The sequence below is a fragment of the Anas platyrhynchos genome, chromosome 9 (assembly GCF_047663525.1).
Source record: "Anas platyrhynchos isolate ZD024472 breed Pekin duck chromosome 9, IASCAAS_PekinDuck_T2T, whole genome shotgun sequence".
NCBI lineage: Eukaryota > Metazoa > Chordata > Aves > Anseriformes > Anatidae > Anas > Anas platyrhynchos.
Window position 1 is genome coordinate 488,592 of NC_092595.1, and position 25,302 is coordinate 513,893.

The 25,302-nt window shown below is 46.9% G+C and overlaps 2 protein-coding genes and 1 long non-coding RNA gene across 4 annotated transcripts; 1 reads left to right on the top strand and 2 right to left on the bottom strand.

Moving 5' to 3' along the window:
* Window positions 1–415: 415 nt before the first annotated feature.
* On the bottom strand, window positions 416–11,057 carry ERICH6 (glutamate rich 6). 2 transcript variants are annotated; one of them, XM_072042392.1, is made up of 12 exons: window positions 9,741–11,057; window positions 9,279–9,394; window positions 6,988–7,034; window positions 6,763–6,879; window positions 5,837–5,938; window positions 5,601–5,758; window positions 4,414–4,481; window positions 3,453–3,610; window positions 3,221–3,306; window positions 2,276–2,428; window positions 1,255–1,486; window positions 416–1,004 (listed from the first exon to the last, which is right to left on the bottom strand). In XM_072042392.1, exons 2-12 carry the CDS (start codon window positions 9,388–9,390, stop codon window positions 741–743), a joined length of 1,497 nt encoding a protein of 498 aa, XP_071898493.1. In that variant the 5' UTR covers window positions 9,391–9,394; window positions 9,741–11,057; the 3' UTR covers window positions 416–740. The 2 variants fall into 2 exon arrangements, with proteins under 2 accessions (XP_071898493.1, XP_071898494.1); XM_072042393.1 differs by lacking the exon at window positions 9,279–9,394 and having other exon boundaries at window positions 9,722–11,054.
* Window positions 3,442–17,508, top strand: LOC119717729 (uncharacterized). Its single transcript, XR_011811318.1, has 2 exons — window positions 3,442–3,581; window positions 13,514–17,508. It is a non-coding gene; the product is annotated as an uncharacterized lncRNA (long non-coding RNA).
* Window positions 12,278–22,358, bottom strand: SIAH2 (siah E3 ubiquitin protein ligase 2). The gene is made up of 2 exons (XM_038183744.2): window positions 21,765–22,358; window positions 12,278–13,792 (listed from the first exon to the last, which is right to left on the bottom strand). The coding sequence occupies exons 1-2, from the start codon at window positions 22,188–22,190 to the stop codon at window positions 13,235–13,237; spliced, it is 984 nt and encodes a 327-aa protein (XP_038039672.2). The 5' UTR covers window positions 22,191–22,358; the 3' UTR covers window positions 12,278–13,234.
* Between the last annotated feature and the right edge of the window lie 2,944 nt (window positions 22,359–25,302).

Here is a 25,302-nt window from a genome sequence, read left to right on the forward strand (position 1 = left end):
CCAGGGGCTGTGCCGTCTGGTATCTGCATTAACTGCACTGTCCCCACATCCCAGCACTGCTGAGGCAGTGCCTCGGGATCGCTTTGGGTGCACTGTGGCCTTTTGTCTCCCTCTGCATGGGAGAATCGCTGTCTCACGGCTGCAGCAGGCCGTGCTGCTGTAGGGTGCTCAGCTCCCTCCAGGGAAGTCCGGACATGCCGGGGGTGCCATGTCCTCAGCAGATGCTGGCTGCATGGAGAGGTGCCTGTGCAGGCAACCTCTGAGTGAACGCCTCTTCCCTGCCTTCCTGTCACAGGCTGTGCCTTAGCTGTGCTCTGATTGTTTTCCTCTTTGTGCCAAATTTATGGGCTGAAATGGCTGCTCAGCCTGGGCTGGTTTCTTTGGGGAGATGGAAAAAAGACACTCAGGAGCGATGCACCAACATCAAGCATGGATTTATTGTACCCTGGGCAAAGCCCCTCTTCAAGCCTGACAGACAAGATGTATTTCGCCCTGAGCTCACACCAAAATGTGAGCTGGTGCTTCTTGCACCTCAGCCTCACTTACGCTGAGCACCTGTCAGGTGGGAGGGCCACAGGAGAGTGGCTGTGCAGAAGGGCTGCAGCCTGTCCTTGGCTCCACACCACAGCGGGGAAAAGCTGCAGGTGGAACCTTGCTGAGCACACAGGTGCCACAGCTTCAGGGGCATCTCTGTCTCTTCCCAGGCTTGGCTCATTTTGCCTTCACATCATACACGCTGGTCAGACCTGAGCATTTACTATTGCCCTAACTGAGCTGCGCAGCTCTTCACTTAGGTCAGAAGTTGTGCAAAGGTGTAAGATCTTTAAAGTCTGCGTCATAAGGTATGCTGGAGGCTTGATTTTTTCCCACTGCTCATTGGATGGAAAGCTTAAGCATCCGCGCAGTTTATCGAAGAGCCGCAGGATCCTCACCCTGAGGGCCAGCAGCAGGAGGTCGTCTTCACTCAGCAGGGTGGGCGGACACGGCCGGCTGGCAGGGCTGACCTGGCAGGAGTGGAGGTGAGCGGTGTCAGTGGAGCCGTGGCCATGAGCTGGCACCGAGGAATGGGGTTTGGGGTGAGGCCTCTCACCGGGAGAGAGACCTGCAGATCTGGGTGACCCTGGGGCTGCAGGGCAAGGCAGGGGGCACCCACCATGTGGTGAGTGTGATCTGTGGGCAGGAGCTTCCCCGGCTGCCCCACTCCTGCTGCGGGGAGCAGCTGTGTGTAGAGCTGCCCGCACACTTGAGAAATACCTGCACTCTGGTTCCCACGTTGAATTTTGCTTGTTGTCCCATGGCGAGGAAGGAAACAGTGATCTTGTCCTGGCCCACAATCCTGACCCCCACGTGCTGGTTCAGGGAGATGAAGATGGGTCTGAGCGGGACGCAGGGTCCTGATGATGTTAAGCTGTTTGGCCACGTCCACCTTCTCACCCTGCTGCCTGCCTTGTCCAAATACTGCCCTCCCTGAACATTCATGTTTATCCTAAAAGAGAGGAAAATCCACATCAAGGTGGTGCATCCTGCTCTTCCACTGCCCATATCCCTGACAAACCCACAGGGACAGGATCTCAAGTCAGTGCTCTGCAAGCCAAGGCACAGCCAGTTTACAGTTTAAACCCCCACAAACACAATGAGGAACAGCCCTTCTTTTCAGGGAGGTTCCCAGCACAAGGCCACAAGCTTGGCACCGCAATGGGAGTGGTGCTTAGCTGCTTCTGGGGTGCTCAGCCCTTGGAAACTACCCAGCTGCAGCCAGGATACAAAAATAAAAGCATAAAAACGAGAGGCCAGTAGCACACTGAGTGCTTTCTCCTCCTTACCTGTTTGCAAAAACAAAACAAAACAAAACAAAACAAAACAAAAAAAAAAAAAAAAAACAACAAAAAAACTCACAACCAGTTTCAGAGTTTTGCATTTCTACACTACTGTGGGCAAATATTTCTCTGTTGTGGGGAGAGGAAATGGGTAGGTTTAATCTTAATTTTGTCCGGAACACCTCTGAGCCAAGGCTTCCTCCCTTCATAGGAAGAATTTCCATGGAACAAGGGGATGCTGCATCAACTTGGCACACACTGCTGTGTCTCTGAAAGACTGCTTTTTCCCAATGACATTAACGAGTCTGTAAAACACACTTGCTCTCCCTACAGATCATATCTCCTCTATGCTATATCTGCCTTTTAATTTCTGAGTGCTGCTAAAAATACATTTTATGACCTTTGAAATATAAAATGTGCAGTGGACAGAAAAGATGCTATGATTGACACAAACGTACCATACGGATCCGTGTGGGTAATAACAAGTACTTCTGCCATTGGACTCAAATAGTGCTTGTATTTCGGCGTTAGTGTGCTTGTCTTCCTGTACTATGCAAATAAACCATTTTCTTTCTCGTATAACAATGACTGCCAGATTTCCAGATGGATAGCTATTGTCAGATAAGGTGTTCACAATGCCTTTGTTTGCGTTTGATCTGCTTTTACATACTAAATATTTCAGAGCACTACTTTAAACTATAGAAGTTGCTGTATTACCTGTATTATTGTGTTAAAGGCAGAATGGTGGTGTGCAGCCAGTGCTACCTGGGAAAGGGCCAAAGTTTGTTTTTCTACATTAGTTTTCTGTACACTGACAAAATAAGTGGTCAGAGTACACTTTTTTGTTGTTTTTTAACCAATAACCCGGGCAGAATTGCTTAGAAGCCTTAATGACACATTTGTGGAGCCTGTAACAAATATTATTGAAAGTACAAGCCCTGCAACGTGAAACGACCAACTTAACATGAATGAAGACAGGAAGCAGGGGCAGGTCTCACAGAGCTTAAAAAAAAAAAAAAAAAAAGAAAAAAAAGGAACAACCAGGGGAAAAAATGGCCTGAACATCTGAACAGCAGGTGGTTTTTGTCTCATTGGGGCTGGCAGCAAGGCCTTCCCCCATGGGATCACAGCTTGGGAGCAGGTGTGAACACCAAGCTGGCATGTTTAAGCTGGGTATTAAACACACAAGTGCCATTCCTTCATCAGAGTTACTGGCTGATCTGAAAATATTTTACACCAAGGGCAATTTAAGCTGTTTCACTACTGCTTTTTGTTTGTTTGTTTGTTTGTTTGACAGTGGAAGTGGTGGGCCAGGTTATTCTGTGATGAAGCAGTCTAGAACACACGTAACATTACATTTCCAGCCCTGGACTAGTGCTGGCAGGTAAGCCCTGTAAGGATACAATATCTGCGCTGTTCCATCTGGAAGCATGGTAAGAAATTTTCCTCCATGTTTGTAGTATTTTTCCAACAGTTCATTCTTCACTACCTAAGATTAGAAAAGAAACAATAAAATGAATGACAGACATCCTGCACACAGCTGCCCCATTAAAGGCACCAGTGCAGGGCTCCAGTTGCTCTGCAGTGTGGGTGCAGTCCAGCTGCAGCTCGTCCCATCAAGCAGCAGCTACTTGCCCTTCCGCCCACAACAGTGAAGTCACAGCAGGTGATGCTGTAGGAGATGGGTTCCTCTTTGAGCTTTTCTGCTCTTTCACCAGGTACCAGTGTCCAGCCTGTTGGAGATGGTGGCTCCTGAGAAAGCAGGTAAGAAATCGTGCCAGGTTGTCTTGAACCTAAAGGGAAAGGGAAAGGTTTGTGTGTGTCAGGTAGGGCTGGTACCTCTGATGTCAGGGCTGCCTGATGTCTCTGCAGGGAGACAGTAATTTGGTGGAATGCAAATCTCTGTCTGAAACGCTCCATCCTGGGAGTGTCTTGGGGTGCTTTTTATCTAACAAGGATTGTCCTTGCTGTTCGGCTACTTCAGAGTCCAGTTTCCTACATATATATGTGTGTAAGTAATGACATTTTTTAGAAAGCACTTGTGGCTCTGTGCTCTAAAGGACTGAGAATAAGCAACCCTAGATGATAGAGCATACCTTATTGTCTTGGCATATTCTGTGGAAAATATGCCCATATTTGAAACCCAATTTACCTGTTCTTAGTCAAAAGGGCTTTGCTGTTACTCACTAGATCCCAAAAGCTGCTTAGTCACCTGTAGTCTGAGCTGGGAGTTCAGAGTGCTCACTTCATTAGATAAAACCTTCCTACCTTCCAAGGGGTTGGCTTTACAAGGCTATAGCTCTTTAATGTCAATCTCTGTGCATCTCTGTGGAAATGTCCAGGCAGAAGCACTGAAAGTCATAGTAAGGTAGGTCCTCTCTGTGCAATGGCCATGTAACTGTTCTTGCTTTTTTTGTGTGAGAGATTAAATTAGATGAAGCTATATTAAATAATGGGATTGCACACTGGACAATGAACTAGCACGTCACTGCATAAATCTTCCTATTCAATTAGAGACCATTAGAGATGAGCAATTCCACTAAATTCGTTGTTGTGATAAATAGATAAATAAATAGGTAGATAAATGCAAACTCACATTCAGCTACAGTTGTTGTCTCAGCTGCTAGCAAAGCTAACTGTCTGGCCATTTGTCTCTCCTGCTGCCTGGAAAATGAAAGCGTTCATGGCACACACTTCATATATTCTGTTTTAAATGCTAGCAGTGCTAGATATTGTTGCAGTAGGAATGCAAGTTTTTGTATTTGTTTTTCTCTCCACTACTATAATTGCAAATAACTATTGGAAACAATGGCATATTATCACAGAATCACAGAATTTCTAGGTTGGAAGAGACCTCAAGATCATCGAGTCCAACCTCTAACCTAACACTAACAGTCCCCACTAAGCCATATCCCTAAGAAGGAGATCAGGTTATCAGTCTAATATTATCTCAGCAAAGACGAATTTCTCCCATACAGAGATTTTAGTGAATTAACTCTGTGATTGCAATGGTATCAACTCTACTGATAGCAAAACTTAATGTATTAATGAATTTTATATGAGGGTTTTTAAGTATAAGGAGGTCTGTTCGCTAGATGAACAAGACAAGTGATGTACAAGAATATTTTCACTATTTTTTTCTTGCTTAGCTTCTCATAAACTTGACTATGCCTAACAATGGCTTTGGTTTGTGTTCTGTGTATAATATGAGGTAGTCACACCATCAGGCTGCAGAGGATCTTTAGGGAAACTAGCAGTTTACTTCCAGGTGTGCTGCATTACTTTTCTTTAAGCCTATGCCTTATGCTTAGCAGGAGGCCCTAAGCTTATACAGATATCTAAAGAACGCAGCAGAAGTCAAACTCAGAGTTCTTAAGGCTTCTGCAAATTGGAATCCAGATGCGTGTCACAATTTATGCAACAAAATAGGGAAATAAAAATTCAAGCATTGTTTTGGCACATGGGGAAAAAGTGAGACCCAAATATTGTCCCTGCCATAGCTGCAGTTACATTTTGGGCCCTACCTGTGTCTGGGTATGTTGTATCTATTATGAACAGAAAGCACATGCTTTGCACCCTCTCATACAAATTAGTAAAAGAAAAGCCAAGAGGGTCTAGACAGAATACATGTATAAGCGCTTGTTGCCTGACTTTTTTTTTTCTCTTTTTTCATTCCCACTTGTTGTAGTTTTATTCTCTTGCCACTTCTTTTCCCTCCAGAGTAGCCTATTGTTTGTTATACAAAAGCAATCCTCAGCACTCTCCATAGTCGCTTTATGGTACCTCTGGTACGCTCTCTCCTTTGACAGGCGTCTTTCAGCTTCGGTGCCATGGGACTCATGGGGTTCAATAGCAATGGGAACATCCCAAGCACTTTCGTGATTCTTTGTCTCCTTTACAATGAACTCATAGAGGTCTCGATTCTGCTCGCAGCAGAACTTCTGGAAGGCAGAAGAGCAGTGTCACTGCAGCAGGCCTTTTCACAGTAAACATCGTCTGATCCTTTCCCACCAGCTTACTGATTCATAATCCTGCGACCGTGGGCAAGTGTCCTCAAAGGAAGGAAATGGCTTCAGCACGCTACCACAGAACTCACACTTTGGAGTGCAGTCCTCCTCTACCTAAAGTGGAGGTATGGATGACAGAAGTATAGTATCAGCACACAAATCCTTGTTTTATATTGGGGAAATAAGGCTTTGCTTGGAACGCAACGTTTTAAAGGATGTGTGTAAGAACAGTTAAAACGTATCTGTGTCTGTGATATCTTGGAACAATTTAAATCAGGCCATTAAGTTCAGGAAACTACTGAAAAGAAAAGCTGATCTGTAGTAATTAAAAATCCTGCTACTGCTCAAAGAAATTGAATTAATGTAGTGTTTGAGACACATCCACCCCAAAGAGAGGGAAAGCCCTGGAGCATGCAGAATGCTGCAGTTGAGTACTCTGCTGCATTAACCCTTTCAAATACACTGCTTGTGGTTTTGCAGCTCTGTTAATCATAGAAGAATCTGTGTCATTTCATTAGGAATCACCAGCAGACTTGTCAAATGTGTTCAGCTTTTTTAATCAGCTAGATGCAAGTCATAGCTGCTGCACTGATGCACTTTAAGGTTGGTGCTAGATATTTTGAAAGACTAATCTGTTTTTTGAAAACATGTTTTGAAACTGACATATAGTGTATGGAGCTGCCAAGAGCCTGCTCAATCCACTGTTTAACACCTCTGCTCACAAAGGCAGCACACCTGAGCTCAGCACTCCTCAGAGAGACAGCAGTTGTCCCCAGCAGTAAGGGGTGAAGGGGTACTTGCTATGGCTGTTTGGCAACCATACTTTCTTTACTATATCATGTGTTTAGCACTTCTGATTCAAATATTTTTTCTGAGCATATACTTCTTAAATACTTGGCTTCTCTGGAGCATGGTTTCTGGAACTGCTACTGACCCACCTCGATCTGCATGCTGTCCCATGATGATTCAGGTCTGTAGGCCAGAATAGTTGGCAGGCCAACAGAGGGGAGCGTGTGTAGCGACTGCTTGAACAGCTTCACAAAATCTTCTTTAAACTTGAAGAAGAAAAAGAAATAGCAGTATGGAGTCATATCTTTGTTCAAAGGTAAAAACACGAAGCACAAAATACATGTATAAAAATACAGAACTTGGTGAGTACTTACCTCCAAGTTGCACAAAATATCTAAACTGCTGAACTTGTCTGGCAGGGCTGCAAGTGATAGCAATAATGAGAATTATTGAACAGCATTGCTGTGTTCCCAGGAAAAAGATCTCCTAGACTCTCCCATACCTCCTTTTTTTCTGGCATGTCACCCTTTTCTCACCAGCTACATCAGTGGCCTGAGCCCTCCTCAATGCACACCTTCCTACAACTTCAGAAAGGCTGCCCGGGAGCTGAGGGTGACCCTTCCTAAATGCCACAAGGACCTGAAATGGGCTTGACCTTAAAAGCAGTCCCACTGAAGTCATGGAGATGGCTTATTGCTTACAGTCAATGACTTGTAGCACTCATCTAATATTGCATTGCACTCTAAAACATTTCCGGTCTCTCTGGTTCTGAGAAGCATGAGTCACAGAGGCAATTGTTTTTTCTCATCTCCACGTATAGCCCATGCTGCGTAAGTGCAAGGAAGAGAGTTTTGGCCTCTGAGGTGACAGGAAAAATCTCTTATGACTGGGTCTCTGTCACTGTCCTCAGCAGCCCCACATTCACTCCAGGCAGGTGGTGTTACCAACACCCAGCTGCCCCAGGTGAGCATCTTACTGCTGCTCCATGTGCATCACCTGCTGTTTTAATACTGATGTGGTCAGTGTGTGAGCTGCCATTGCTTTCTGTCCAGGCATATTAAGCAGTTTTCTTGTTCTTTTAATCAAGAATTTCAGTTCCCTTTGCTGCCACACAATTTGTCTTGTCCATTTAAGTAAGCTCATTCTGCTTTCCAGAAAATGTTCAGCCAGATAAAGAAGTCCTGGGTAGGCTGAAATACCAAATGCCTTTCTAAGTCCTTCTCTTCTGAAAATATGGCAAAATCCAAGTGTGTAGTTGGAAAGGACAGGGTAAGAATCACAGCAGTCTCAGGTCAATTCTCAGGCCTGCAATGGAAGCTGCTGCTTGGCAGTGTGTCTGGACATGAATGCACTAGTGCAGAAAGCAATGTTACAGGAGTCGCTTATACTTTTAAAAGACTGAATGATGTGGCTGATGGCTTGCTTGAACTTTTTTTTTTTTTTTTTTTTTTTTAAATTGCAGTTCAAAGATATATGTAGTTATCCTCTGCAATCACGCTGTGTCACAGAGTGTAACCACTCACAACCCCCACCCAAAAAGTGACTTCAGAAGGGCAAAACGCAGCAGCAGCACTGTGCAGCCTGGGCATAGCCCTGCACGTGCTGCAGTACTGAGGGCTTGCCAGGAAGCCTAGTACCAGGCTACAATGCTGGGGGACGTTCCCCCCTCCTTGACCTGCCTTCTATATCACCTCTATCTACTACTGCTATATTCCTACACAGGTAGATGATTTACCACTGGCACAAGTTTTTTTTTTTTTTTTTTTTCTGTACTTTAACCATGACAGTGACAGTCATCCTGCGAAGATGTGAACCTCCACCTGAAGTAAAAAGTCTGTAATGCTTTTCCCCACAAAGATGTTTGCAGTGACCTTCCAAACGTTCTCCAAGGGTTAGCAGAGAGCATTCTTGGTCTGTTGTAGGCTCTGCACTCCCCCTTTCTATTGGGATGGATCTGCACACAGCTTTCCCCACTACATCTAGGTGGGGTGCTGTGTTTTACAACCCAGGTTGCTATTCCCGCTCCTGGAGGCACAGATGTCCCCCTGCAGAGGAGGACTGGATGCCATCCTGCACAATGTTCTCTAGGTGATCCTGCTCAGCAGGGTTTGGACTACATGATCTTCAGAGGTCCCTCCCAACCTCATCCATTCTGTGACTGCCTGGCATTGAAAATGCACAAAGGATGCTTGATGGGGTGCCCAAAAGGGCTAGTTTTAGTTTCTGCCTGATCTTAACATATTGCCTGCTAAAGTACAACCTGCTTCACCCAGTAAGTGAAGGGGCTGGCTCCTGAGTCACATGTATGGATGACTCAGCTGAGCAGGAGGAGAAAAAAGGTTGATGTATTTTCAGCTGTCCTTAGAGGCTTTGAAGTACCTCTCAAAAGAATACAATAAGCTATTCCTGCCATCTGCTGAGCACTTCTACACCCACTGGCTGGTGCAGCATTCCTGCACATGCTGCGGGGGCCCAGAGGTTCATCTGGAAGCAGTTCTGCAGCGGATGGTGAGGGGACTGCTGGGGCTGCCCCTGGGCTAGTGCTGGTGTGCAGGAAGATCCTGGGGAAATGGCAGGATGCATACAGCAGGCATTTGGGCACCAGGCAGCCTGTGTGAAAGAATGCAGGTGAACAACCTGCTTTTTGAGCAAAGCTGTTTCTTACGTGATTTTTTGTAGGCATGTTCATAAAGCCAGCTAGCTTCTGTTTGCACGGACACTGAAATTCCTGGAGGCTTCTGCACAGTGGTGGGGTTGGCAATGCCTGACGTTTCCATCTCCCTTAATTTAAGACAGAAACCTGTGTATTAGTCCTATGCAATGACTTCAAAGCAGTTGCCTTTGAAGAATAAACTAATAAATAAAACTTCTCCAAATGTGTGTAACCAGAAATTAGAACGGTTTAGACATAGGAAGTGGGGCTTCACCCTGGCTTTTCTGCTGTGGCCAAGGACACCTCGTGTCTGGTCTAAAGGCCACGGATGTGCCCCGAGTTAGGCTGTGGAAGGCTGGCACATGGCCTCACGGTGCCCGTGACCCCGCTCTCCTGCAGTGCCTGGGATGCCCTGCCTGGGCTTTTGCTGCCCTCGCGTCCCCCAGCCGCCTCACCACCGCTGCCCCGTCTCGCCTGGGTGTCACCAAGTGCCCGGCTTGGTGTCTGCTCGTGTCACAGCACCGCTGTCGCTCATCTCAGCGCTCCCCGCGGATGACGATACCGGCTTCCTCTGTGCGCCCCTCACGCGAGCAGGGCTGTGGGGCTGGCCCTCAGCCAGCAGCGTGGGGTGAGGCTGACCCTGTGCTGAGCTGCTTGGCTCTGGCCATGGCGGCCTCTGGTCTCTGTGCGGTCTCCGTGGCGACGCGGCGGGCGCAGGCGCTGCCGGGCTGCACTGCCTGAGGCCCTGTGCCCTGGGGCTGGTGCCAGCAGCGTGAGGCGAGCCCCGCAGGGAGCAGTGCCTGCAGCCACTGCTGCCGCCCTGGGGCTGTGGTGTGGGGTGGCCATCTAGCGTGAAGGCAGACTGGGGCCGCGGGGACCTGGGCATGGTGGGGCTGTGGCTGCCTGCCTGAGGGGAGCTGGATCAGGGCTCACGAAACTTGGTGCCGCTGGGGTGGGTGCTCAGATGTGCTGGGGTGCTGTGTGGGTGGCACAGCTCTGTGCCGTGTTTGCTACGGGCCATCTGCCATGGGCGGCATTAGACGCAGGCTTGGGCTTCAACTCACAGCAGTGTGGATGTGCTCTGCTGTCCGGACATGGTGTCTGCAGCTGTGGTGGCCTCACAAGCACCCGTGTTACCGAGGATGACCGATGTACTCACTTTTAAAAATGGAGAGTGTGTTGGCAATGGCACAGCCACAGCGTGGAAGCGCTTAGGCAGTGCCACACTTGTGGTGAACTCAGTGGTTCCTGCAAGACCTTGCATTTTTCCATTTGTTTAAAGTGGAAATGCTTTTAGCGAAAATACTCAACAATATGTTGTATCAACTCAACAGGAATAAAATAAAACATCCAAGGTACAGCTCCTGATGCCCCGTATCGCCCTGTCACAAGCTGCAGTCAGGTGGTGTTGGCATAGCCGTGCCACTACACCTGCTGGTGCTGCCACGATGCAGGGCCTGCAGGCCGCGGGCAGAGCTCTCCCCCAGCTGGTGGCACTGGCCCTGCAGTGGTCCCACTGCTGCTGGTCACCTCGGGTGGTGTTTTCCCAAGGTGCATTTCTGTCTGTTTCAGTCAGATTGCTTTGTTTGTGGTCAGGAGTTTTGTTAATAAAACCAGGCTGACTTCTGTGATGTTTGTGAGTATTCCGAGAAACTTCCATAACTGATGTGCTGCTGCTTTCCTTGGCAATGTGCTCCTGTCCTGCCAGCCTCTCCTGCCCCAACCTCGGACATCGCCCTCAGGAGGTTGTGCCAGCTCCTCGGTACCCAGTTTTGTAAGAAAGGAAACGATTTCACCAGGTGTTGGAACCAATGTCACATGTTCATTCACTGATCTAAAGGGGAAACACAAGGCTTATTGGCAGTACACGCTGAGGTATTCCTTATTCTGAACTCAGTTGTAAGAAAGATACTGGGTGGTGTTTCTTTTTATTTTTTTCCCTTCTGTAACATGTAACAAACGGTATCTGTTTCTTCACAAGACCTGAATGGTGTAGGAAACCATGGTGAAATTGTGTTAAATTATCTACTGGGGGTTACTAGCAACATAGGACTAACTAATTTAATTTCATGAATCCTGCTACAGTCAAAGACTTGCTTCAGTTTTGTTTTACACAAAAAGCTCTTAAGCCCCAACTGTCAGTAAGAAAAATTGTCTTCCACTATAAATGTTACTGAGATACGGGAAAATGAATTAAATTCTTAGGAACACTTGCTTAACAAGTCCTGCTAAATGCACAGGTGTTAACTCTTGTGAAAGCCAGAGCTTGACTTTGATCCCGCGTGAGCAGGAGTAAATTAGTACATTTGACTGATGCTGCTGGAGTTCTGCCAGCACAGTGTAAATGAGATCAAATGGAGGATCTTTACAGGAACCGAATACAAAAAGATTACAGTAATTCCTCGTGTTTTTTTTTTTTTTTTTTCCTTTTCCATGATCACTTCCAAATTCTCAAGGACAGAACAAGCTTCCCCACTCTGAAGCTTTTCTTGTAATTCTCTTGTGCTTTTCTATGGACTGCTGCCAAATGCTGTGTGCTATTTGTATAGGACTTTGTGTCATAACTCCAGAAATCTCTTCCCTGATAGCATATAGTTAGGACTATTTTTCTTCCTCATGTATTTTACAGTTATTTACACCAAGCTTCGTCTGTCACTTATCATGTAGTTTTCCACTATCGTGGGGCTTACTACCTCCTGAGTAATTCAGCAGGCTGTGTAACCTCACAACATATTGCCTCTTCCAACTGGAATCTTAATACTCTGCAAAGTCACACGCAGAACTAGTATTTTTCTTGATTCAGACAGAAGGCTTCTGGTAGCAGAGGGGGATTCACAGGCAGATTCAGCTCTGGTGGCATGCTGAGATTTCAGTTTGCATGAGTCAGGCTAGGAATCAAATCCTGCAGCCCCTGAGCGGCTGGAGGAAGAGCTCAGCGTGTTCAGCGAGGCAGGGAATACCGAGCGACCTGGAAGCAATAGCCGCTACCACACATGTGCATTAGTGCAGTGTAGTTTTTGCAAAATATTTATTACAAAATAAAAGTAAATATGGCAACAAAACTTAAATAGCAAATGACATGACACTGGCCATAAAGCTCTTGCTATATTATTCTAGTCAGTCTTTTACAATAATCAAGTATGTCTCCAAGGGAAGCTGCATGTAGACAGCTTGAATATATTTCTATATTATTGGCTCTAGCTGTTTGAGATGTATTAAGTTGTGTGTCTCCTGCTTTCACCAGTATCCAGCTGTGAGCAGCTGTGCCTTGTGCTGGGCTCCCTGGTCTCCCTAAAATGGACCAGAGCAGGCATGCTCTTGCATGCTCTGTAAAACCTGCTATGCTTCAGCCATCCTCACTCCCCCTTTTTTTGAAAACACAGCAAATAATCTATGCCCATCCCTTTTTAATAAGGTAGCAGGAAATGGAGGAGCAACACTGAAGTACCTATTGATCTACTTTGAGCCACGTCTCTTGGGAGGTCTGTGAGAAGTTGCTTGGATTTCTTTCTTTTCCCACTTACTGAAAACTCTCAAAAGTCACCAGTGAGAGTAAGTCTGTTTTCAGACAGACTTACAGCCTAAATGCTGAAAGGGCTTTCAGGTGCACTCCAAACAGGAATGCAGTCCTTCAAGTCTTTTAAGTCGTACGTCTAATGGAAGCACTCTTTAAATAAAATATAATTACATTTAAAAAGGTGTCCGTGTGGGGGGAAATCTTCCTAAGGCACCCAAGAATTTAAAAAAACTTTTCTTGCTTATATTACTTACAGAACACTTTTGTTCCTCTTCTCTCCAAACTTAAAAATGCTGGCTAGTTAGGAACCTTAACATACACAAAGACATAGCTGAATATCATTTTAAAAAAAAAAACAACAAAAAAAAAAAAACAGAACGAAAAGAAAATTCTTGGTAAATGTAAAGCACTATGTCAGACAGCCAAGGGTTTCACTAACTACACAAATATATCACGGACAACATGTAGAAATGGTCACATTAATTCCAAGGTTTCCATTGTCAGCGAAAAGGTGTGCTATAGCTGTGTCGAAAACTAGGCAGTCACTGTTGAGTATGGCAGCAGACACCCCGTCGTGGATGGAGCGGGGCGTTGCCTCCCAGGTCAGCCGGCGGCGGTTGCCGTTCAGCTCCAGTCTGTATGCAAAGTTCTCCGCTTGCTTACGGGTGCCGATGAGCAGCACGATAGCGAAAAACTGCTGATGACCTTCGTACTTCTCTTGTTTCTCCAGCACCAGCATGAAGTGGTGACCAAAGCATGACTGCATCATGACCCAGTCAACAGCACCTGGAAGGTTAATGTCTGTGGCAAGAAAAACGATGTCTTCTCCCTGAAGGGTGGTAATGCTTTTGTGGGCATGCATAAGGTGGGACATCACGGCTTCCAGAGATCCCTGCCATTTACAGGAGGCTCCAGGACACGGGCAGGAGTAGGGACGATACTCACAGATGTCTTCGTGTTCTGGCTTTTCTGTGTGATGTAGTGTCAGAGAGCAGCCTGTCGTTGCGTACTGGAAAAAGACCAAATACAAGGCATCAGGAAACATGCCCAGCATAACTGTTCATTGCTCCCACCTGTGATCAACTAGAACTCTCGTTTTCATTGCAAATTTTATATTAGATACTTTTATTTAGCTCTGAACTTAGAGCTGAGCTTATTTTTTTTTCCCTCTTAAAAATAGGTTATTCCTGTACTTTGTTGTTTGTTTTTAATGCAAGCACTTAGATAAAATGGATTATAAGGTTGAGTTGTAAATAGATTTGCTGATGTAGTTAGATCTGATCAGCTGAAGTGGTCCTGGTATGAATTTTTCTTTTCTTTAAAATGAAAAAAATGATGCTAGTTTGGGCAAACAGCTACTAGAGTGGTGTATTTTTAATAAATACACCTAATTACCATCACAGAGCAAATGCATTTCCATTAAACTAAAATGCACAATCCCAACAGTTAACACTGGAACAGTTTCAACATTGCAGTTGTGCGGAGTGGGAAGACAGATGATGATTTTTTCACTGAGCGTGAGGCGGGTGCACAAATAAGCACCATGTGACTTCTCTTAATGTCACTGGGCACCTCTGAAGGTTAATCTGCTTTAAACAAACAGGGATGCTTTTCCTTTTTCTACAGTGAGTTCAGCGGTCTACACTGACTACATTGCTTCCTCATTACCTCTAGAGAGAAAAAAAAATCCTTCCTGTTCTTTCCAAGGGCATAGCTGCCCCAGCCTGTAGAGAGCTGTGGTGTTATCTACAACACTGCTAGCACTATCGCGAAGGTTATAGCTTGTGTGCATGGCTGCTTACAGATGCTACAACACTTCCTTGAGGACAGACATTCTTCTTTGAGACTAAATGTGAGGACCACATCTTTGCCATCCTAAAGAGCACGTCTGAAGTGCCAGAAGGCTGGCTGAAAAAAAACAAGTCTGTCTGTATGGACTTCTGTTTTAAAAAGTCAGCAAAGGAAACCCCAACATTTAAATGCTTATTTTTGGATTAATACAAGTGCAAGAGGTTTCAGCTCAAAGGGTTACATGCCTGAGATGCAAAAAGACAGAATCCTCTTCAGTTCTGGCAAATCACCCATGCTGCAACACAGTGCTAGAAGTACCAGGACAGAAACTATAGCCTGGGCTTCTGTAGGAGCTTGTTTTATAAGCCATAATATGGTAATGTGGGCCTTCGTTTACTGTGCCTGCCCCTGCTGCTTAATCCTCTGCAAAAGGATTTATTCCCACATGTGAGCAGGAGATGCAGGAGGGCAGAGGTGTGGTGCAGTGCAATGGGACTGTCCTCCTGCCAAAGAGAAAGCCCCATCAGGCAAACACGCAGATCCCATGCCAGCTGCATGGTCACCGTACATTTCTTCTGTTTTCTCCCCACGTTCATATCCCTGCTGACACTTCAATCGCACTGAACTGTGTTGAAGAGCTGCTCTGAGTAACAAAAACCTAAGTAAGAAAATATAGCTGCTGGCTGGGCAAAACCAGACGTCTGCATAGACCAACATCCTGCCTCAAAAAGTGACCAGTGGTGAACACAGCAAGAGCATGAAGTTCACTGGTGGTTTTTTCCATCACTGTGTGACATACCTCCTTTTGTTTGTTCCTGAACACAGTGATGCTGGGGACATTTGGCGAGCCCTACTGACAATGGGAGATTGTGAACAGAATTACAGAATGGTTTCATTTGGAAGAGACCCTTAAAGATCATCTAGGAACAGAGAAAACTTGCTGTCCTCATGCTGCTTGGTAAACGTCATTGGTATTCACTGTACCCCTCATTCACACTGAAAAGTCTTTCCCTGTGTACAGGTTATACAATACCTTTGATCTACTTGCACCTTCTACCTTTTCCACTTCTACTATGACCTTGGTGAGACGGGAACCAGGGCTGCATGTGGTATTAGCACACATGTGCCACTAATGCCTGGGTTGATGTGACTGTTTTATGCTTTTTTGTTGTCTTTCTCTCCATTTCTAGTATTCCAGTTTTTAGAAGTATTATGTACTTGTTTTCACAGTATTTTATTTAGCACCATATTTGCTTTCCTAAGAGGAAACAGCTCAGAAGTCATCATGATATATATAACTTAGCGTTCCATATTTTTGCCATATATGTCACTTCAGAGGTGTTGGTCTGGGCTTCACTTTGACAGGATATCTGAGTGCCTTAAAGCATTCTGAAAACATTGTCTAAGCTTGAAAGTGCTTGGCAGGGACAGGCCAGTATTGCTGACCTCATAAATGCAGGCAGGCAGCGACACGGGATTAAAGTAACTTGTCTGGAGCCACAAGGGAAATCAGTAGCAGAGCTGGGAATAGACTGCCAAGTCCAAATCCCTATCCTGCTCCAGCCAGCAGACTCTCCCTGCAGTATACAAGTAGCTTGAGATACAAATTATGCTTCCAGGAAAGAAAAAGCCTGCCTGCTCCTGTATGTATGTAGAACAGCAGTGTTCAGGGACACAACAAGGATTTACATCCCCTTGTGCTTTTCCCTCCTCCTGCGTTTTGTAGAATATCCATCCCTGCTTTTAAGATCCTTCCATCCTTTCAAAGCTTTCATTCAAGCTCAGTGACAGATGCTCAGCCCCATCTAGCAGTGATGTGAGATCTGCTGGAGACACACAGCGGGGTCCAGCCCCCAAACCAGTGAGTCTCTGCTTCCCAGAGTCTTATTCGTGTGAGAGAGAATGTTTGGACTGCCACTGGCTGCCTGGTAGAGTGCCTCTGGAAACTCCGCTGTGCTAGCAGTGCTGGGTGTTCTGCTACAGCTCACCTGGGAAAGGTCCAGTGAGCGCTGTGCCATTAAATCCAGAGTGCACAGGCCCTGTACATGTGCAAATAGGGTAACATAGGCAGACCTCCATGTGTAAGGGATCTCTGATCAATTAAAGACATTAAACAGTAAATATTAAGCAAAACAAGCATGCATTTTTATCAGAAAGGAAAGCAAAAGACCACTTTATTAGAGTTTACTGTGTCTTAGAAATATGTATGATCTTGTTTTAGTTTGTTGAAAATCTTAAAAATTACTTTTTTTTTAATTAAGAAAATTGCTGAAGAGGCCGTACAGTAGGCATTAGATAACATGCAGAAGTTTCCATACAATACTAACATGAATATGCTATTTGTCTGCAAGTGGTTTGCGTACGTAGGAAGCCTGTCATTCTTTCCCTTGAAGCGATGGTGTAGCAGAAGTGGTCTAAGGACATACAGCATCTCTGTGTACCTCCTACCACGTGTCTGAAGAAAATCTGAGGGAGTGATCAGTCCGATATATGTAAGTTTATATATCGTTATATAGCTTTTCAGTTCATATACAGCCTTACCTCACCTTCCAGTTTTAAAATCCAGAATGGTACTATTGGCTGTGAGGTGCAGGAAGGCTTTCAATTTATTGCTGCAAAGTGGAGCCTAAGAGTACAATAAAATGAATTTACTGGATTCCTTTTTCTTCAAAGGATTAGAACCATCTGAAAACTCAGAAATATGGCAATACCTCTACTTAGAGATGGCTGTATTAAAGGATCTTGGAAGACCTTCTTTATGTGAGGTACCTCTGTCCTAGCTCCCAAGATGCAGCCACCCCTCCTAGGACAGCTAGAAAGAATGATGTTTCACTCCCCCAGAGAATCAAGCCCTACGTACATAGATTTTTTTCATGTATTTTATAACTAGAAAAGCCAATTTATTTGTTATACATAAAACATCTTTAAGTTGAATTAATCACACTGCTGAGAACTCACTGATGTACCTATCCATGAGGGGTCACCCCCCCCCATTACACATTGCTAAATGCAGTTCCACAGACCTGCCCAACAGGGCTGCTATCTGTGTGTGAACAAACACTGATTTTGCTATTGGATATGCTTGCCTTGCTGTTGAAGGTAAATTCTACCATAAACTGGAACACAAACAGGAACTGCCTAGAGTTTTACGGAGCACAGATCAGGAGCAGCCGTTTCCATGTCATTTCCATGGCCACTGCCAAGGTAACTCAGGCATGAACAGCTCTGTTTGTCAGGTCCCATTACAAAAGGCTAGCAAAACACAGCAGCACGCAGACCTCTGCTACTACATGTGGTTATATGAGGACTGTAGCTCTGGAGATAACAATTAAGAACACTTACAGCTCTACTTGCTTTCTAGTATACATTGGATTAAATGGTTAAATATAAAAATGCCTCTCCTATGCTATATTGCTCAGTTAGCCAGGTCACAATTCCAGCTTTTAGCAGCTAACAATCACAATATATCTCACAAGATTGCTCTAAAAGTGGCTTTTGATGTCTGTTCATGAAGCCTTGAAATCACAAGATTTATTTCATAGCTGGTTTTGGACAAAAAATCTCAATGTCGCAGAACCTATTTACAAAGTAAGTCAGCTTCATAGCTAAAGAGCACTTTTACATTATTCCACTTGCACTTTTTTAAAAGATGAGGAAAAAATACTTTAGTATTCATTAATTAGGTGTTTATGTGTGATTATAATTGCACTTAATTTTCTGTATTTTGCTTTGGACACTAAAAGCTGTATTTTCAGTAACTTTACTGTGATTTTAAGATTTAAATCTCCCACAGTTTTTTTGTTTGTTTGTTTGTTTGTTTGTTTTTTTCCAGAAGCCATGTAAATTTGGGAACTACATTATCTGCATTTCTTTCTTAAATCATTTATGAACCCTCAAAGTGGCTGCAGACGCAGGCAGCACCAAATCCCCATTTTCTGTCAGTGCAATCATGTCTCAGCCCTACTTATTTCTGGTACTACTCACAGAGTTATTTCTAGAACTACACAGAACTATTCTGGAAAGACAACTGCTTTTAGTTGTTCTTCCGTGTCTTCTGGGGCTCAGTTTTTTTTTTTTTCCCTTTTTTTTTTTTTTTTAAATTCTACTTAAAAAAGATTCCCCTAACTTTGTTAAAAATCCTGGTGCTGAAGCAGAGCCGCTGCCTGCCAGCCGCAGCAGGAGGTGAGGCAGTCCTCACCCCGCCGCTGGGTGCTGCTGCGCCACGAGCCCTGCTGGGCGATGCTCAGCTCCGCAGTGGGTGCTTGTGGCTTTGCAAGCACTGATGTGAGAATTAGTCTTGACAGTCTCCTTGCTGTTTCTGGGTCTAAGAAAGAACAGTGAAAACTATTAACATATGCTAATTTCATTTCGCTGCTCTTGGGAAAAGTGAAAGCAGCAGAACAGGAATTACTCATGGTAGAAAAAAATCCACATAAAAGAGAGGGTGTGAGAAGGTAAGTGAAGCAGAGCCCTATTCGCCTCTGCCTCCACAGGGCACTTTGGGGTGCCCAGACAACTGGGGGCAGAGAGACCTTGAACGGATACTGGTGGGTACGAAGGAAGCATGCCCCTGCCTGGGGCAGGAGCGGGACGCCAGGCGGGCACGCTGCCCATCTTACGCTCTGTGCAGCCTGAGCTACACAACTCACCTGTGCCAGAGGCATGCGTGCGGTCATGGCAGCATGGCCAGGGGCTGCCAGAGACATGCAGAGCCTGCCTGCAGAGCTTGCCCAGCTCCTCTGCGCTGGGCCCCAGAGCCGCATGGACACGCTGCCACCCCGCACCGCTCCAGAGCCCCCGCCGTGTGCTGCGGCTCCCAGACGGGCTCTGGCCTCCTGCTGGCACAACGCCTCACGGCAAAGCACACTGACTGCTGCCGTTCAACTCCCAAATCCTCACACCTCTGCATAAGCCCACGAGCACCAAACCAAGAACCCAAACATCCCCAAGCCAACACTAACCCAGCACAGTCAGTCCAGCGCACCTTGGTGGGAGATTCTAGCACAGAGCCCAGCCTGGGATCGTTTCAGAGACCACCAAAACACTGCTGGCTCAGTCCCCTCAGTCCCGTAACCAAAAAGCTGAGCTATCTGATGCCCTGGGCTTCCTGCAGGCACTGCAAACCTCCGGCCTCACTTGCATCCCTCCTGTCTGCAAGCTACTGCTTTGAAGAGCATGATGTTAACCACAGAACTAACACTTGGAAGAACTTTTGGAAATACTGCTTTCTTAATTGGTTTACATGTGCTGGTCTTTTTATTACTATTTACATTTAGAGAATGCCCATCTGCAGAAGTGCTTATAGTTGATGAACCTGAACCAAACCTTGACTGACAGTTGGGTCAATTTTTGGGTTAGGGGAAGGCTCTTTTTTTCTTTTCTTTTTCTGAAACGTACTTATCTTTATTGGTTTCTATTCCCTTACTCATGGAGAAAGAAAACCTAAAGGCGTGAACAAGCCAATCCCATCAATTAAGGGCTTTAGAAACCTGTTACCAATGGAGTAAATTAAAGTCTGACAGGCAAAGTTAGGAATGCCTTATCCTCTTCAAGGGAAGAGTCTGCAGGCTTGTTCTTCTTTTTCCCATACTTTGTTTAACTGTATCATGTGGGGAAGAGCAGGTGTCCTGCCGGGTTGTTCCGCTGCTGGGCAAATTTGCATGCTGCACGTATCAGTGTTGCGTTTCAATGCAAAAAACAACGGTAAGGATTCTGGTCAGAGGAGCTGTTCCAATGTTGATGCATCAGTTTCACTAAGGATGACTAGAGAATACCAGTTGTCACAGATTAGACTGACGAGACGCTTCAGAAAATGAAAACTAGGCCAGTATTTGTCCTAGTGAAAGAGAAAAAAAAGCAAAACAAAACCCAACAACACAGAAACGCCTCGACAGAAACGCCCTGACTGCTCTTATTCCCGTAGGCTCAGAGCCAGCCGCTGCCGGGCACCTGACGCGCTGCCCTTCCAGCAGCGCTTACCCGAGAGGGCCCGTGCAGCAGCACGACGTGCCATCTGCTCCTGCTCCACGAGGCTGCCTCCCACGCAGGAGCCGAGCGGTGAAACAGCCCCACGCTGCCAGCAGCTCGGTGCGGTGCCCGCAGCCATCCCGCTCTGCCTTGTGGCCCAGCCAGCTCTCAGACAGGTGCTCTCTCACCACCGCCTGCGCTTGCAGAGCTGCTGGAATTAACACGGATGATTCACTCCGGAGGTGCCATTATTCCCGTTGCATCGTTAATGGCTCCTGGCTCCTGTGGGCCGGCTACAGAAAGGCTGTTTAGGGCCTGGCTTTGGCAGGCACCTGCGATGCACGGCTGCTCTGCGGGCAGCTCCCACCAGAAACCTCAGGACTCGGCTCCACCAGTCCTGCTGGGCTGCTGCTCCTCACGTTGCCACTGGCAGCTCCCTATTTCAGATCTTCCTTCTCATATTCCATGTCAGCGATGGCTTCAGCAGTTCCTGTGTCTGTCCCACCATCTCTCCAGCCTGTGGTTTTAAAGTGCTTTTGCTACTGCGGAGCCTAAGCGTTGAGGGACTCCGGGAAGATGTAAAAAGGGCCCACTCAGCACTGCCCACACCCTGATAAATGTGCACTAGGAAGGATATGAACCTTAGAGCAGTTCACCTTGTTCTTTTAAACAGAACACTTACTTGGAAAAAAAAAAAAAGACTTAAATGTTTAATCTGAATACTTGAAATAGTACTGAGACAGAATGGACTTCAAAAAGAAATAAATTCAGGCACCATTACTGAACTGACAGCTTATCAGACCCTGTCCTTCCGAAGGAGGATTGCAAGGAACTAATGGGAGGGTTGGGAACAGGATTCCTGCCACCCCCATGAAACTCACTCACTCTCTCAACTGAGCATCACCATGGGTTAAAACATCTGGAAACAAAAAAACTTCTAGTCTTAGAAAGTACTGATAATGCCAGACACTAGGAAAAGTTTAGACCAGGATGTACAGTGAAAGATTCATTACAGGCTTGTTTCCAAAGGCTGGCGGCTCTCCCACCACGCTGTGTCACTTCAGAAACCTGCCGGAACACAGAGCAGGCCGGCGGGGACACAAAAGTTCTTCCCTTGCTGTGCTGGGGGCAGCGCCGGGCTGCGGGCACGTGCGGGACCCCGACCCCGACCCCGACCCCGACCCCGACCCGGCGGCCCGGGGCAGGTCCCGGCCGCCCCTTACCTTGCAGGGGAAGAGCACGGCCGAGGCCACCTTCTCCATGGCCAGGTTCCTGATGCTGGGGGTCAGGGAGCCCCGGCAGGTGGGGCAGAGGCTCAGCTTCTGCCGGCATTGGTTGCAGACCAGGTGCCCGGCCTGGCACTGCAGGATGGGCGGCAGCACATAGTCGAAGCACACGGGGCACTCGAACAGCGAGGTCAGCTCGTGGTGCTGCGGGGACACCGGCCCGCCGGCCCCCGACAGCACGGCGGCGGGCACGGCCGAGGAGCCGCCGCCGGACGCCGCGATGGTGGCGGCGGCGGCGGGAGCGGCGGCGGCCGGGGACGGGGCGTGCGGCTGCTGCTGCTGCTGCTGCTGCTGCGGCGGCGGCGGCTGCTGCTTGCCGCAGGGCTTGCTAGCGCCGGGCCCGGCGGAGGACGGGCGGCTCATCGCGCCGCGCGCCCAGCACCATCGGGCCGCGGCCGCCCGGGAGCCCGCCGCGCCCGGCCCCAACGCGGCGCTGACGCAAGAGGCGGCGGCGGCTGCGCGCGGCCTCCCCCGCGGCCGCTCCGAGCATGCTCCGGGACGGGGCTGCCCCGCGCCGCGCGGCCCGGCACGGAGCGGAGCGGGCCCGGGGCCGGCGCTGCCTGCAGGGCCCCGCGCCTGGCAGCTCGGCGGAGCTGGGGGTGCAGCGCGGCTGCCGGCCCGGGTGTGCGGTGTGTGTGTGTGCCGCCGAACGGCCCGGGGCGGGCAGCGCGAACCGGACGGCTCCGGGAAACGGAGGCGTGGGTGTGAGGGCGGGGGGTACGGGGGGGACGGGGCGCGGGCTGCCGCGCTGCTGCGGGACAGGCTTGTATGGAAAATGTGAAAAAGAACAATAAAGGATGTTTTATTTAAAAACGTCACTTAGAATGAGTTACTTCTGCAGCACTGTTCTGTGTGTGAGGATCAATGGTACAATGAGTTGGGCTGTTTTAATTCCCCAGATGAAGTTTGAGAATAAAATGTGATGTTATAAACATCCCATCTTAGAAACCTCGGAGGAGTGAAGACAGTCTTAGCACAGAAATCTTCCAAGGTCCTTTTCGTTTTACAGCAAGACCGAAGAAAAAAACGAACGTTTTCTTGTAGATGGCGGAGCTGTAGGTAAAGGTGCGTATTTTGTGTAAGTTTGACAGTCATCGGCCTCCTGTGATGTCACGGCTCTCCTTGCTCTGGGATTAGATGCGGTCCTGAACTCATACAAAATCCTGTTTCAGTGCTCCTGAGCAGCACAACCCATCCGGGTGGCTGTGAGCACCGAAATACGAGGTTACCCAGTCAGCAAAACGTTCAGATTACATACATCAGTTTTGCAAGAGTTCGCCTTGTGACTTGACTCTTCATGTCCTTAAATGAGCAATACTTTCTTCTGAGATACCCACAGCAAGCATTATTAACACTTCCCTAAAATGGTGTTATTATCAAAGTTCCCCTAGCATGTACAACGGCATGACTCATTCTTGACTCTCAGCCTTGTGAAAATTTTAATGAAGGCGCTATCTGTTCTCAGCTTTCATTAAAAAGAAGGTGCCTTATTATCAGGTCTGCTTTTTTTTTTTTTTTTTTCTCTTGTTTGTGAAGTACTGTTAAACCTTGCAAGATGACACAGCGCAAGATACAAAAACAAAGAGAAATCCTTTACTATGTAGTTCAGGTGATAGTGTTTTGTTGTTTTTGTTTGGTTGTTTTTTGGCATCTTGGAATAAAATTACACTTAGGATCTTCACCAATGAATCAACAAACTGGTTCTGATTAAAACTGAGTTCACAGCTGAAAGCCGTACTCTTGATAGTTAACTGCTGGGAGGGGAGGGGAAATTGAATAGATTCAGGTATAGTACAGTCGAAATGCTTTATTTTCAAACCTTGTACCATTTTCTCTTGAAGTTATATGACTGAAAAAGGCAATAGTTAATAAGGTTTCAGTAAGTTTCCCTGTATCTTCAGAAATTTTGCCAGAGGTGTGTGTTTCTTTTGAAGTTAGAGAATTGAGGTTAATAGGTTCAGAGATTCTAGTCTTCATCCTGGTGTGCTGAGTCCTTTCCTGACCACCCTCCCACCCCCCCAAAAAAAACAACAACAAAAAAACACACAAAAACAAACACAAAAAAAAGCTCCCCATCCCCCCAAAACAAGCAAGCAAACAAACAAAAAAACACATCAAAACAACACCCAACCAAGAGAACAAACAAAAGGGAAAAACGCCTGACCAGGATTGACTGAAATCAGTAGTTTATGAAGGGAAGCAGTAGTAGCATGTATATACATGTGTATATATACACACTTACCCTGTCCAGACTGGAACAAACCTGTGTGAGGATGTAAATAACCACTTAGGCGCGCGTGGGATGGGTGGAAGTCCCCAGAAGAGTGGTTCTGTGCTTGTGTTGCCTTTCTGTTTGAAGTGGAAAATCTCACACGTGCATTTTTGATGACTGATACCCAGTGTGTCAACCATCTTCTGGTAATCTTTTAGTAAGTTTCCCATGGTACCTGATTTTCTTTTTTTTAAAAAAAGTTTTATCTTTACTTATGTTTTCTTGTTTTCTCCTGAATTATTGATGCCTGTTCACATGTAAGGACTTTTTTCCACCGTTAGGACAGTCGAGCACCGGGCTGCCCCTGGCCTGCCCTGTGAGGCTGTGCCGTGTCCATCCCCAGGGCTTTCAGGGCTGGGCTGCAGGAAGCCCCGGGCACCCCAGCAGCCCCCAGGCTGGCCCTGCCTCCAGGCTGGGCTGCAGACCTGCTGAGCCCACCTCCTGCCCGACCTGTGCCTGGCTTCTCTGCAGGGCTGTGCTCTTCTTGGGCCATGCCAAGCTCCTGGTCTGCAGCACTTACTGAAGGGTATTCTTATTTGTTCATTTCTGAAGCTAACTTGTAGGTGTGACACAAGAGCTTCTTTATAGATTAAATTGGTGGCTGATGAGTTGCAAAAAAAACAAGAATGAGCTAAGAGAGTCTATGAAGAAAGAGTGATGCTCTGTCCTGCTGCTGCTTTTGTTTTCAGTATACATCAGCAACGCACGGACATAGGCAGTGGCCGTGTACATGATATTGCTACGGCTGCGGATGACCTCAAGTCCAATCGCTCTTTCAGTATTTAGGAAACCCTGTCCAGAGACTGGGAGCACTTAGATAATTACAGAAATTGCATCAGGCTGGAGGGTCACCACAGGACAAAGCTGAAAAATGTCATCAGCAAGGAGGACTGAGGAGCCGAGGTTACGGGATGGGGAAGCGTTGGGCAGGAGGCTGGGTGCCACGAACAGAGGAGGTCCAGGCGAGAATTTTGTGACCCACTGCTGTGTGTGTGCTTCCTTGGCCTGTGTAGCACTTTGGGTTCAGCAGCCAGTTTGGGAGACCTGGGGGTGGCTGTCAGTTGGATAAACCCACGGGGTTTTCTTTTCTGAGTGAAAAAACACAAAACCATTTTTTCTCTTAAAGGCTGCCAGCCTCTGGTGCTGTGGTGAGGTCTGGCAGAGCAGATTGTGTGGATGTGCTGCTCCTGCTCCCTCCTTTCT

Excerpts from the sequence above, each read along its gene's own strand:
- SIAH2 (XM_038183744.2), bottom strand. The coding sequence starts at position 22,190 with ATGAGCCGCCCGTCCTCCGCCGGGCCCGGCGCTAGCAAGCCCTGCGGC. Across the intron at positions 13,793-21,764 it reads CCGTGCTCTTCCCCTGCAAG|TACGCAACGACAGGCTGCTC; the intron begins GTAAGGGGCGGC and ends GTCTTTTTCCAG.
- ERICH6 (XM_072042392.1), bottom strand. The coding sequence starts at position 9,390 with ATGGAAACGTCAGGCATTGCCAACCCCACCACTGTGCAGAAGCCTCCA. Across the intron at positions 5,759-5,836 it reads GGTCGCAGGATTATGAATCA|AAGTTCTGCTGCGAGCAGAA; the intron begins GTAAGCTGGTGG and ends TCTGCCTTCCAG. Across the intron at positions 1,005-1,254 it reads ACGTGGGAACCAGAGTGCAG|GTCAGCCCTGCCAGCCGGCC; the intron begins GTATTTCTCAAG and ends CACTCCTGCCAG.